General features: G+C 25.9%; 2 protein-coding genes across 2 annotated transcripts; one reads left to right on the forward strand and one right to left on the reverse strand.

Moving 5' to 3' along the window:
* The first annotated feature begins 7,612 nt into the window (after window positions 1-7,612).
* Window positions 7,613-8,871, forward strand: LOC114162597 (uncharacterized). Its single transcript, XM_028046536.2, has one exon. The coding sequence runs from the start codon at window positions 7,754-7,756 to the stop codon at window positions 8,753-8,755; it is 1,002 nt and encodes a 333-aa protein (XP_027902337.1). The 5' UTR covers window positions 7,613-7,753; the 3' UTR covers window positions 8,756-8,871.
* A 5,782-nt stretch (window positions 8,872-14,653) lies between these two features.
* On the reverse strand, window positions 14,654-15,377 carry LOC114162710 (late embryogenesis abundant protein Lea5-like). Its single transcript, XM_028046670.2, has 2 exons — window positions 15,180-15,377; window positions 14,654-15,025 (listed from the first exon to the last, which is right to left on the reverse strand). The coding sequence occupies exons 1-2, from the start codon at window positions 15,230-15,232 to the stop codon at window positions 14,806-14,808; spliced, it is 273 nt and encodes a 90-aa protein (XP_027902471.1). The 5' UTR covers window positions 15,233-15,377; the 3' UTR covers window positions 14,654-14,805.
* Window positions 15,378-15,611: the final 234 nt, after the last annotated feature.

Consider the following 15,611-nt stretch of genomic DNA (forward strand, 5'->3'; position numbering starts at 1 on the left):
CACTGTTATTTTGATATTATTCTTTTTTTATTATTATTTGATATTATTTCTCATAATTATTATTATTTTTTAAATATAAAAGTTAACTTTTATTAAAACTATTTTACTTTTTATATAAATTATTAAATCATCATTAAATAATGTCAAACGATCCTTTTTCCGTATAGAAAGCAAAAATTTACGTTAATGAATGAGTGATAAATTTTCTGTTTATATATAGTAAGAAAGTTTCTTCAGTTTTATTATTCTTATCTAACATATTTATAAGAAAAATTAAGAATGTCCTTAATTTTTTTTAATGTTTTTTTTCTTCTGTGTGTATTTCTTTATTTGATTTTCGTGTTTTCCAGATTTTTAAATGGAGATACAGTATTTTTTATATATTTATTACAAATATAAATTGGTGGATAACATGCTCTAGTTGATAAAATTGTCAGAAATGGGATAAGATATGAAAGAGTGTACAGATTTGAGCCACGCAATGTCCTTTATTCCATTATCTTTCTTGTAAGTTTAGTTTGTATTTTTTTTTTTCCTTATATTATGTGAGAACAGATATATATACTATCAATAAGCTTTTAAAAAAATAAAAGGAAAAATTAAATAAAGTTAAAATTAGTTTATATCTAAATTAAAATAACAATTTGAAACAAATGATTTTTTTTTTCACAAAGTAACATAGTGTTAATTTACAGAAAGTTTATGATGGTAACCAATAGACAACAACTACGAAACTACCACGATTAATGATAACTAAGCTTAAAGTGGATTGTAAAGATAAAAGGATTAACAAAATGTAAGAGAGGAATTTCATGACTAAGTTGTTGAAAAGTTTATAAACCAATAAATGAAAACAACAACAAAGTCATCATTACTTTTTAATTAAGCATCAAAATAAAATTAACAAAAAAAAAAAAACGTTTTCCCCTTTTTCCTACTTTTATTTGAAATTGGATGATTTTAAACACCAATATCTAATAATCCACACTACTCCATAAGAGTCATCTAAAGTTGTTTAATATCTAATTAGTTGAAACGATTGTTTAAAGTTAAATAATATCATTTAACAAAATTTATTCTTAGAGCATATTATATGACATTATATTATAAGCATAGTTGTTTCAGAAAAAAATATTTTTAAATTAGTAAAATTGATGACAAAATATTTTTAAATTAGTAAAATTGATGAAGATGATGTTTTAAGTAATAAGAGTTTTTCTTTTTGCACAAATTTACAAAATTAACCTAAATACTCCATTATGTGGCATGATAAGGTTAGACCAACAATAAATATTAGTGTATAAATATTATTTAAGTTTAGGCATTGATTTTAAGAAGAAAAAAAACATTTCAAAATGCGACGGTGTTTTTTAAATTATTTTTACAACTATAAATTTTGGTTTTAAAATAATTAAAGCATATACTAGTATAGATTTAAGTTCTTTAAAGAATCAAAGCTTACATGATGACATTTTTTAAAATGTTTGCACAATTATAGATTTCGATTTTAAAAAATTGAAACTTATTCTTTTATCTAAAGTTAAAGTTTTAGAAAAGTTACTTTTCTGTCACAATAATGTGCTGCTATAGAATCTTTATATCTCCTCTGTACATGGGACTTAATTGTTAACATTCTTTACATTTTTTTTATAAGCATTAGCATTAATATTACGAGTGAAGTACTTGATCAACAATGTTTTTTCTTCTAAGTGTACTTTGCAATATTAAGATCTATTTAATAAATTTATTTATTATTTTTTAATCAATATTTTATTGTTGTCTCATAAGTTTTAAAAGTGCAAAATCTAAATTATAAACCCTAAACTTAACTAAAATTTTTTAAAATATTAAACAAATTAGTTAAAGGTAATCTATTACTGTGCATCCATTTTTATATCAGCTTTAGTATATGTTAAATTCATTATTATGTTAAATCTTATGATATTATTATAATCAAATATATAAGAAAAAACGTTAGAAACTTGAATGTGAATACGTGATCCTGGTGATTAGAGAAATTATATAAAATGTGTTTGTCATTAGGTTATTGCATTATTATAACAAGTGTGATATTACTTAAAATTTATACCTTTATAGGGGATTAGTGTAACTGTAAACATTATAAGAACACTGCAATTTCATAAAACAGAGTTTTGCAATGTGCTTTGCTGTTTTCAAGTTTCACATGCGAAGATTTTGGGCCAAACAATATAGGCCTTAGGGTTATATGTTTAGAGTGTGGCAGATACTTTCTGCACCTCCATATATTTCTTTTTTTTTAATTTCTTTTTTTTTTCAGATCACATAATTTAAGATTATTTTTATTTTTAATTTGTATAATATAAAGTCATTCTTAATTTTTGGTTATGCAATTTAAAAATTATTTTTTTACGTTTTCGATTATACTATTAAAAGAATAATGTGGAAAATATTTTTATTTAAAGTGCAGCAAGAAACACATGAAAGTTTTCTATTTAAATATTATTTTTTTAGGTTTATTAGCTCAGAAATTAATTTCACTTACAATATTGTGAGTAATATTGAATCTACAATTTTTTACATATACTATGAATTATTCTTAGAAGCTAAAAAGTTAATATTATTTATGTAACATTATCGTATTTTCCAATCTCTTCCTTTTTAATCTTTTATGATCTAGTAATGATGTTCTTGTGTAAAGATATTTTAACAATAGTAATAAATAAAATAATAAATTTACAATTATTAATGTCTCATCTTTTTAGATCGTAACATATGTATATAATATATATGCATTGACCTTGAAAGTAAACTCATATCATTTCTAATTTTCTAATTTTAGTTTAATCCTTTTCTAATGTTATTATGGATTTAGATATTCTTTAAAAATGTGAGGTAATTAATCATTGAGGCAAGATATTTTGTATTGAAAGAAGTATTACAACCACTAAGTAGACACCAATTATTCAATTGATATATCATTAATGGGATTGAGTTTCTTTAAATAAAAATTTAAATTTTACATTATGAATAGAAAACATCATTAAAGTAAACAAATACTTAAAAGTTATCAAATGCTTTCAATAAATATTTGTTGAAGATATTACACTTACTAATTCAAATCTAATTATAGAAATTAACTTTTAATATAAAATTGAATTAAACATAAAATATAAAAATTATTTAAAAATATATGAAAATTTTAAACTAAAAGACATTAAAAAGCAACATTAAAAAGTAAGGGGCAATGGAAGATTGAATAGAAAGAAGAAAAGTGTAGGGTACCCCTTTTCACTAAGTGTTTTATAGATTTGAGATGGGAACATCTGAAAGAGAAAAAGCAAAGCCAAAATCAACCAAACTTATTCAACTTTTCTTTGCTTCAATGAAGAAATGGCCCATCATAGCAACAGACAAAAACAATCAACGCTTTCATTAATTTTATGTGGATGACAAATTCTTACATTTTTTAATTTAATTTTATTTAATAGTGATGAAAGTATAAAAAAAATATTAAATATATTTTTTTAACTTTTCTATTATATGAAATTGATATTCATCTCTCAAACTTTAATATAGTTTAATTGTTAAATTAAAAAAATACAAAGAAATAATCCTCCTCCTATAATTATATATTTTTGGGTTAAATATGTTTTCGGTCTCTTAACTTTCAGTGAATTTTGGAATTAGTCTATTTCGAAACTTTGGACCAATTTAGTCCTTATCTTTAGAAATATGTGAATTTAGTTCTTTTAATCAAATTTTGTTAGGTTGATTTGATGTTTCGTACGCATTTCAGTATTGTATTTGAGTTGTTTATACTGTTGACACATTTTTGCTTTAATATTAAGTCAAATATTATTATGAAACATGTTTCAAATGTCAACTAAACTTAACAAAATTTAATTAAAAAACCTAAATTCACGTATTTCGAGAGATGAATGTCTAAATTGGTTAAAAATTTCAAAATGGACTGATTCTAAAATTCACTAAAAATTAAAGAACAAAAACATATTTAATCTCATATATTTTTACTTATTAAATGATGTTTTAGCTTAAATATCAACATTTAATAAATAAAAAAATTATATTTATTTATTATTAAAATTTTGGATAAAAATATATCAATTTAGACATAAATATATTTTAATTTCGCATCTAAATTTAATGACTACGAATATATATAGATTAAACTCTTATCACTATCGCTATATGAAAGATATATTTTATAATTATGATACAATTTTGTTATCTAAAAGCTTATTAGATTAATTATTAGAATTTGATTATGACTTATTTGATCTAATCTTTGTTATGAGATAATTAGTGTTTTGAATTTTAAAAATAAAAAATAATGTTATCTGAAATAGTTTTGTCTACTAATTATTTGTTGTACCAATAATCAAACTTATATCTTTAATTCTGATAAACTTTTGGATTGCTTTTTGAATTAAACTCTAAATCAAATTTGATAGTTCAATAGTTTTTTAAGATATAACTTATTTTAGTTTATGTATATTATTTTAGTTTTATTACTTATGTATGTTTTCTTTTTCAATATAAAGAAGAATATTTGTAGGTAACAGGTATTTCTTAGTCATTATATAATTTTCTTTTATTAATTTTTTTTTATTTTCTTGTGTGTGATAAGTATTATAACATCTAACCAAAAAACAAAGTTCTTTAAGTACATTACACGTGTTGGATAAAACACTTTATAACTATAACTTTTTTAGTTTGAAATTTAATAAATTCATAAAACAATAACTTATATAGTTTGAAAAAATCTTATAGTTTTGAACAAAAATTATAAGTTACGAGAATTAATAAAAAAGATAACAACAAAAAAATATAGGGTTTAGATACGTAAAATTAATACCATTTTTTGACGTATCGATCTCGTAATAGCTTATTCAATTTGATGACAAAAGACACGAGTAACTACTAAAATTTGGGAGTAAAATTAGTTTACATTCCTCAAAATATTTATTAAGATATTGTGTATTATTAATTTTTTAAAGAATAAAGATACAATATTTTTTCCCCGTGTTACCAAAAATATTCTCAAAATATATGATATTAACATTAGTGTTTAAGTATGATTCACAAAAAAATTGCAAATGTATTGTTTTTTTTCGATACTAGCATAACATAGGCGCTATCGCGCCTGTGTGTATGCATTTTTTAAATATGCGTGATATTATATTAGTAAGTGATAATATTATAATGTTATTAAGTTAATATATATATTAAAATTATATTTATTAAAAATAAAGTGAAATGTATCAGATCAGATAAAAGAATAATCATTGATAAATAAAGAAGAAGAGAAAAAGTAGAGACATCTGATTTTATAAAAAGTTTGTAAAAGTAACGGTCAATTTTTAAAAATTTAATAAATTATTATATTTAAAGGGTAAAATCGTTATTTTGAAAAGTATACACAAAAAAAAGATTCTCCTTTATATATTGTTATAGATGTCTCGGCTTTAAATAATTTCAAGTAATTTTAATTTGCTTCTATATTACAATCCTTAAACACAATACTAAAATATTATCCACTCAAAATTTGAACACTTAATTTTATGTTTGGGTTCCAAAGAGAAATTCTTATTCAAAATTATTTTTTAAAATATTATAAAAAAATAAATTTTTTTTGTCAATCTTCTATCATATTTTTTTATGTTTTTTTTCAATCTCTTATTTTTTAGTTCTCTTCCCATATATATTCTTGTACTTACTCCATCTTCTTATGACATAAGTATTCCACATTCCAGCATACCATTGTTTTTAAATTAAAAAAATAAAAAAACTCAATATAAAATTATGATCGATTAAGATCAACCTATTTTTCTTACATTTGGTGGTCTTTATACAAATAATTATTATCCCAAATATTTAGCCAGAACATAATTTAAAAAATAACATTTATAAAAGAATTTAAAAATACTTTATTTATATGTAACCTTATTAAAACTAAAATTAATAAAATACTATTTTTTATTTATTTATCTTATATATTTTTTTTAATAGAGGTAGTTGAAAGGTGGAGTTCACATCTATCAACTTCACATATCGGCAAGAAAAAATAAAAAGGATATCTATGTTGAAGGATTAGGGTGCATTGATTGGTGGGATTTAATAATTATCACTTTATTACATGCAAATTTTTTCCAAATTATAATTATGCCCTTCTTGCATTTGTCTCTTGTTTTTGGATCTACTTTGCCAAATTAATCATTCAACCTTTGTTTTCTCTCCAATGGAAACTGTTGAACAATCACTCATTACTAAATTATTGCAACTAAGATATCATATAATTAATAATTAACTTTGTCTCTCATTTCATTCAACAATACCTCTGTTAAGTGGTCCTTAAAATTATATAAAAACTTTAGAAATTAATTCTCAAGTAAGATGAAAAATACGTGGGTTTTAGTATTTCACATATTTGTATCTACCACTGTCACAGAATATATGTCATATATTTATGATTTTTTTTTTTACGGTGGGTAACAATTTGACGTGAATATGAGTGACGTAAATTTAAATTAGATAAAATATTCAACGCTAAATTTACGTCAAGCGTAGTAAGATTTAACGTAAATTTTTGTGTTTTTTTTTTCTAAAATTTAATCAATTTTAATGTAAACCAAAATCTGAAATACAGGATAAAATATCAATATAATTTACATACAATAATGAATCATAGTGTTAAGAGAACTATAGTAACCCATTCTTTTACGACAACTAAGTTAAATTTTTCTCCCAAAACATTTCAACTTGCCTCCATCTTACTAAAATTCTCAGTTCATGTAACCCACACAGATGCAAAAAAAATTACAAGCTAGGAGAAAATTGTTATTTCCTAATAAGATAAAATAGTTTTAACTTATACGTAGAACGATAAACTTGATGATTCTTTTTAAAATAAAAATATTATAAAAGTCAAATAATCAATGACAATATAAAACGTCATATACTCATGAAGTATATCCACATCATTCTACAATACCTCTCATCAATTATCTTAACATTTATAAGAAATGGAACAACCAAATGAGACGAAATAATACAAATTTTTTTATCAGTTATATGTAACTTCTGTTTCCTGTATTGTTGTGTACGTACGTCAAATTGACTTATTTTTTGTTTAGTCTAAGTTAAAATATATAAACAAAAACAATACTAAGGTCATTAAGTTTGATAATTTTTAAATCACCACCATTAAGTTCATCCAAATTGATCTAATTATTAACCGATTTACATCATGGTAACATTATCTCTATAATCAAACGTTTTTCGTTAAAAAAAAAACTATAATTATTAATTGAGACGTAATTTTTTTATTTAAAAATATAGCATTTTTAACATCACAATTTAATTGTAACTGGATCAAATTTAAAATATATATATATATATATATATATATATATTTATTTATTTTGATAAGTTTCTAAATGATTTTAGAATATAAAAGAATGAAAAATAAAATGAGAAACTATTTAGATGTTATCAAAAGAAAAAATAGTTAAAATTTAATTATTAAAAAATGATTTTATATATATAATAATATATTTTTTTTAAAACTTTAGAAGTATTTAATAGAGGGTCTGGCACGGGTTGTCTCATTTGCAGTTTTTTACTGAGTTTGAAGTCAGATTCCACGTGCTTCTGGGCACTCTCCACACCTTCTTTACATATCTCTCTCTTATCTTCTCCTCACACCATTTTCTTCTCTTTCTCTTCTTTTCTTCTCCCTCACCTTGCAGCCATGGAAGAAGGAGCAAAGAACAATGAAGTTGGTGATGGAATGCAATGCATTCACCACCCTCACCACACCACCAACACCACCACCACCACCATTAACCCTGGTGCTATCTGTGCCTTATGTCTCCAAGAAAAACTAGGCAAGCTTCTCTCTTCTTCATTCCCTTCTCCACCTTCACTTTCTTCTTCTTCCTCTTCTCCTCCTTCCCCTTCTCCTTCTTTCACTCCACCACCTCCTCCCTCACTCAAAACCAACCACCACACTCGCTCCCGCATCCCCTTCCTCCTACCAAACAAAAACACCACCAACTCTTCCTCTTCGGGTAACATCATTTTCAAGCGCAGCAAGTCCACCGTCACATCCACCAGGAGCCACACCCACTTCCTCCACCATCACCACCACTTCAGTCCCCGGAAAAGAAACGGTTTTTGGTCTTTCTTCTATCCTTCTTCCAAGACCCCAAATGGGAAACACAAAGACCAGAGAAAGAGTGATCACGTGATTATCGAAGAGGAAAAGTGTTTGGGCACTTCTTCATCCTCTTCTAAGGTTTCGAGATCTAGATCTGTCGGGTGTGGTAGCAGGAGCTTCTCTTCTGATTTCTTCGACAGGATCTCTTCTGGTCTCGCCGACTGCACTCTCAGGAGAGTCGAGTCTCAACGCGAAGGAAAACATAAGGTTGTAGCTTCTGTTTCTTCTGCTTCTTCTTCTTCCTCTTCTTCTTCTGCTTCTTCTGCTGTGAACCATTGCATGAAGGAAAGAGTACGGTGTGGTGGAATCTTCGGTGGCTTCGCCGTGACTTCGTCGTCTTCTTCTGCTTGGGTTTCTTCCGCTGTTGATGATGGCAGAGGAAGGAGTTGGGGTTGGGCATTCGCTAGCCCCATTAGAGCTTTTACCACCAAAGGGTCTTCTTCTTCTTCTTCTTCTTCTAAGAGAGACGCTTCTGATAAGAACGCCACGCCAAATTTATCAGCCATTCCTTCTTTGCTCACTGTTAGAGGCTGAACTCAAATTATGCAGAAAACAAAAAAGTGGTGTTTTGGAGGCATTATTTTTTGTTTATGATGCTTGTTCATCTTCGTTAATATAATATATAATATTGTAACACTTTCAAGTTCTAATTTTCCCTCACATTAATTCTTTCTTTTCTTTGTTTATGACACTGGATTGTTGTTCATAAATTATGATTAGTTGAGTGATTTTTTTCTCTTATGATCATTGCTTTATGCCACCGTATTTTATGTAGTTATTAATCGAAAAAAATATATAATATTTTCATATGTTTTTGTTGGTACTATTTGCTGCCTCTATCTCGATGTTCATGTAATGCAATGTGATGACAGAGACATGTAATCTAGTTTCTGCAAAAATCACTGTTCACACTTGTACCCATGAGGACGCAACGAGAGAGACTAATACAGCATCTCCAAATCTAAGAAATGTTAATAATACACATGGCTATAATTTTTCTAAGATGGTTTTTTTTTCGACATTTTCCTAGGATGGTGGGGAAATTTTTATAATTTAAAAGAAAAAAATATCGGTTAGAAAATCAGAAAAAACTATCAAAATTTGTTCTGAGTCAAAGTAAAAATACTTGACACAAAATAGTTTAATTTCAAAAAAAATGAAAATCAACATAAACTATTGGTTATTTTTTATTTTATATTATTATTAATAGATTTTATTACAGATTATCAAGTATCCCTAAATATTACTATATGTTTTATTCGAGTTTAATGGGATTTTAAATGTAAAATAGAATTTAAAATTGTATTAAACCTTTTTAGTATCATAAATATAATAACATGTTTAATATTATGTAACTATTATTATTGTTATTATAGTTAAATAGCATCATCAATTCAATAATTCAATAATGGTTTAATCAGTGGGATTATACTCGTATTCATTTACATGTGTCAGTTTGATATCCGTTTTTAAAAATATGTTAATTGAATCTCAATTTTTGAAAAGATGCCTCATTAACGGTATTAATATTTAAAATGACTTACAAAATTAAGTATTGATATTTATATCAAAATTTAGTGATAAAGTCATGAATTAAGTTAACGGTTTTAGTAATTTTTGTCTGAAAGAGACTTGATTAAGACATTTTTTCAAAAGTTGGGATTAAATTGACACATTTTTAAAAACGAGTATCAAACTAACATATCTAAACAAAAGTGAATATCAAAACAAAAGTGAATATCATCCGACTAATTAAATTTTGAATAATTAAACATTTCCCATTGCCCTTATACACATAAATACGGTGCAGAGAGATAGAAAAATTGGAGGAAAGTCTCTATAATTTGGTAGGGTTGTTCTTGTGAACTTCCATGAGTTAACACTAATATGTGATGGTATGGCAGAGACATGTAATTTGTGATAGTTTGTGTGGAATCACTATTCACATGCATTCACATGTTTGAGTGATGCATGCAGAAGGGAGAAGATATATAGAATTAGTGATGGCCATGTTATAGGTGTTTTGTGTTATCTCAATTATAAGCAATGTCAAAAGCAAGTTTGATTTTTCCCTTTGGATTCGGCTTGTGATTGTTATTCTTTTCATATTTTAGTTCTTAATAAATTTTTGTTCATATATTTTACCAGAGTTTCCTCAATAGTCAAAGACATGAACATGGTTGGAGATGAAGTTTGAGTGGTCCCAAGATTGCATTCACCAACAAGATCTTGCATTCACTGTTTCTCACATTTATTATAGGCATTTGTGGCCAACTAGTGCCACTTCTTCACTTCTTTTTTAACATTTTCTCATCACTTATCATCCATCTACACAGCTGTATATAAACGCTAATATTTTATTGTGAATCCAAAGAGCTTAATGATTTTGAGAATTTTGTTAAAAGGAATCTGAGTGTCAACAATCTCATGTATAACTCTAATGTTAAGTGATAATTTCTTATAAAAAAGAATTAAGATTTTTTTAGTTTTATTTATTTTTAATATCTAACATAAGGAGACATTTGTACCGTCTTATATTTAATCGATATAGAAGTTTTGATATATTTTTTGATTGTGAATATTTGAAAGTAAGACCTGATATCAATAACAATATCATAAGAGATGACACATTAAATTTAAGAAAAAAGAAAATTTAAATAGGATAAATTTTTAAAATTTTTGATATCATCTTAAGAAATGATTTTTTTAATCTAATTTAACTTTAGAAAATTAGTTTGTTAATGAAATTTACATCGATTTATATAATATATAAATTTATCTTGATCGATGCGAGATCTTCGATATAATATTTTTTTAAAAAAATATTTCTATAATATGTTATATTTTAATATGAATTATTTATCATAAGTTTAAATATGTTTCAAAAATATTTATTTATGAGGAAAATTTTATTTTTAGTATTAATTATATATTTATCTCTTAAGAATTAAATGTTATCTTATGCATTAGATAGATAAAGGACTGGTTATTAACATAATTTTAAGAAAAGTAAATATTTGGAAGAAGAAAGAAGGTGAAAATATTTATATTATTGATTATAATTGAGTTAAATTGAAATGGGAAAGAGTGATGTTGATGGATAGTAATATAGAATGAATATATGGGAAGATAAGATGTGGGAAAATATGATGGAGACAATTGCCTCCATCAAAAAGTACACAAATGGAACAAGGCAAAGAAAAAGCTGCTTCAAACACACATTTTTTTGGTCCACCTATTTTATTTATTTATAAGATAAAGAGAAAATGGTGATTTATTAGATACATATTCACAAATATTTATTTTATGCTTTTACTTTTTTTTTTCTCTTATCACATTGTATATTATATTTACCCTCTTTTTTTTTCTTACTCGAGGCATAAAGAAAATAGCTTAAGGTGCTCAATTCATGTATGATTCCAATAATGGACACACTCTTAATATTCAAAAAGAAGAGTGTACAATACTTGTTTTATTACTCGCACACTCATTAATATTTTAGTTCGTTGTTGGTATAAATATATATTTTAAGAAATAAATATTTTATTGGCAAAATTGAAAGTTTTGTTTGTTATAAGTCTCACTCTGTATATATCAATGTTAGCATTGTTTTGATGCTTTGATGTTACTGGTCTTCTAAACTCGTGTATTTACTATTTGGAACACTTAGTGTGTGGGCCATTTTGGGCCCAGTACTTTTTTCTTGCTATATTATTTCTCTGTCATTGGGAAATTGGGCTCAGAAATAGAACGCGAGTTTTCTCATTATATTGTTCGTACTTTGTAGGTCCAATTTTTTTTTTTTTTTCATTAGAATATATAATATATTTACATAAATAGTAAACTAAAATATTCGACCATGTTAAAAATCATATAGCATGTATTTTCTTCCTCAAAGTATTTGATAAGGACACAAATGCAGTTATAGTTCTTTTATTGGAAATATATTAGCAACCTTAATTTCACCGTGAATGTAATGCATGGTTAAAATTATATTCAAAATTTGAACTTCAATAAATAAAATCTATGGGTGAAATCAATTGCATGAAAGATTATAATCCAATCATCTTTTTTTTTTTAAGATTTACATTCATTACTTATTATAATATTAAACGAAAATTTTGCACTTTTCATATTATATTAATGACACTCACATCTTCCTCTAACTCTAACTGTAAAATAGTCATGTCCCTTATATTTTTAAGAAAAATACCATCTACATCTCCTCTAATTTTTTAACGATATTTATAAAAAGTATTATATTAATTTTAATAGACTAAATATCAAACAAAATAGTTTTTTCTTTTCTGTATCTTTAATTTTATAGTTAAGATAAACTTTTTATCTCTAAAAAATTTCTTCTCTAAATAAAAATCTTATCTTGAACATTCTAAGCTAATATGTATCAGATAAACATAATTTGTTTGTTGTAATTTATATCTATATATTAAGGTGCAAACAAACTAATATAATACATTATACATACTAATCTTTAGATGCTTTATCAGAATTTGAGTTTTGTTTCGTACAAAATTTTTGTTAGGGGATTATTTTCACTGTTCTAAAATAACTGTAATTTTTAACTGCTAATGTTTTAACATAAACTGACGTTTCCAGGTTTTATAAAATAATATTTTTACTTCAAAATATATTATTTTAATATACAGCCAGTAAAGAGTATTGTAAATTTAACTTAATAAACAATACTTAATGTTTGAAACTCTAATAGAATAATATTTAACTTAATAAATACAAAATTAATTATTTTATCAATAAAATTAATTGGTATTTAATAATTTTGTTTAGTATTAATTTCTCTATACTCACCCCACCACGAGATTATAATTCTTTAAAAATATAATAATTTGAGTTTTCTATCGGTCAAAAGTAGTCATTAATCTTATAAATTATCATCAGGTGAATTGTCTAAATTGTGTATCATTGTCAGAGAAAGACAATCAGATTTTTATTTTATTTAAATATTATCCTGTAAGAATAGCTAAAAAAAAAACTGTATACAATAGTTATTTTTAAATAGAGAAGATATATAAGGTTGTACAGTATTTTGTTAAATAACTTTTTTTTATTTACTTATTAAAAATTAAAGTTACCCAATTAAAAAATTACATAAAAATAATTGAAAGAAGGTTTAATTATGCTTTTGGTCCCCATTTTGGAGTCAAAATCTCAAAATGGTACCTAAATTTTTAAAAGTCTCAAAATGGTCCCCTTTTTTGTTGAAACGTCTCACGTTTGTCCTTCCCGTTAAGTCAAAGTTGACGCCGTTAGAGGGAGTGCCACGTGTCAGTTCCTCAATTTTTTGAATTTTTTTATTAATTTTTTTTTATTTTTAATTTTTTTTTTGAATTTTTTTAAAAAAATCAAAAAAATTGCCACGTGTCAAGCTGTCATTGTGCCACGTGGCAGTGGCAGTGACACGTGTCAATATTACACCACGTGTCATTTTGTTAGTCTCAATTTGGTCCCTTTATTTTTATTTATCTCAATTTAGTCCCAATTTTTTGTAAAAATGAGCAATTTTGTCCCCCTTTCAAATTGAAACAAAATTTAATTTTATATAAATGTTATACCAATATTTTTATTATATATTTTTAACATAGCTAAGTTTAGTTAAAATTATGTTTCACATTCAACTTTACTTAAAATTGTTTTCAAATTTTAAATTTATATGTGTTTTATTGTAACATGAACTAGGTAATTTATGATTTTTTTTTTCTATTAACATTATTTTCTATTAACAACTTTTAAACCATTTTAAATAAAGTTCAATGTAAAATATTAATTAAATGAATTTAATTTTGTTAAAAATTATTTACTTGAAATATCAATTTTGATGGAAATATTTGTGTACATTTATACAGAAATTCAATTTGATTTCAATTTGGAGAGGGACAAAATTGCTCCATTTTTATAAAAATTGGAACTAAATTGAGACAAATTAAAATAAAGGGACCAAATTGAGACTAAGAAAATGACACGTGGCGTAATACTGACACGTGTCATTGTCACTGCCACGTGGCACGATAACAGCTTGACACGTGGCAATTTTTTTAATTTTTTTAAAAAATTCAAAAAAAAATTAAAAATAAAAAAAATTAATAAAAAAATTAATAAAAAAATTCAACAAATCGAGGAACTGACCCGTGGCACTCCATCTAACGGCGTCAACGATGACTTAACGACAAGGGCAAACGTGAGACGTTTCAACAAAAAAAGGGACCATTTTGAGACTTTTAAATATTTGGGTACCATTTGAGATTTTGACTCTAAAATAGGGACAAAAGGCATAATTAAACCTTGAAAAAATATAGATAGATCTCTTGATACCAAAACCTGAAAGACGTGCCTGGTGAGTAACTCACCTGAATGTTAGGAAAATAATAAACTCAGAACACAGAACAACCACAAACAGAAACGAAACGATAACGTTTTATTATTGTAAAAGCCAAACCTACTTTGTTAATTTGTTCATGCATGAAAAGGATAAAAGAAGATTCTAGAAATAGATAGAGATAAAACCACACAACAAAACATTTGATTGAAAAGAGGTTTGTGTTGTGTCTCTAAGATGATTTGCCTTTGTGGTTCAACAGCATCTTTCGGAGCTCCACCGGGTCAATCTCATCCCTGTGATTGATGGGCCTGTAGTATCCCGTCACTGGGTCTGGGGCCCAAGCCGATGATGGACCCGAACCATTCTTTGCTACACCCTTCTCTATTCCGCTCATACCCCCTCTCATCGACGAAGAAGAAGAAACATCAGAAGCCACTGCATACCCTCGCCTGTACCAGAACACATAAGATAATAATAAAAAAGAAAATTGATTAACTACATGCTGAATAACTATTTTTATTTCATGCGAATTTAACATGAGAAGAAAACATGGTGACATGCAAGAGAGAGCAATTTTTTTTTTTGCATGTGAGTGGAACAAACCGGTTAACGGCGAAAACAAGGGCGCGTTTGGCTTGTGAGATAGATTGTGCCATCTGAACCGTTGGATTGTTGCTGCTGCGAAAGGTGTTGGGCGCAGAACCGCTTCCGCAGCAGCCACCACCTATCAACTCTTTCTCTGTGTGGAGGCGCAACACACAGTTAGGGTTTGTTTGGCACCTCTTTATATATGTCTTTGCTTCGTCTTTCGTATTTTAAAACACTAAATATTTAATAAATATAATTATCTTTACGCATTCAGACACAAACACTGTTTTTTTGTCCATAACTTTATTTCTTAGCTAACCTTTATTATTTATGTATTAATTAATGAGTACATTAAATTTTAAATTTAATTTATCATTTTAATGTCGTTTTATTTAAATATAGAATATATATTTTAAGAGATGTGAAGTGAGAAGAATAATGCGTTTT

Source organism: Vigna unguiculata, chromosome 9, assembly GCF_037176805.1.
Source record: "Vigna unguiculata cultivar grain cowpea cultivar isolate G323 ecotype 2 chromosome 9, ASM3717680v1, whole genome shotgun sequence".
Lineage (NCBI taxonomy): Eukaryota > Viridiplantae > Streptophyta > Magnoliopsida > Fabales > Fabaceae > Vigna > Vigna unguiculata.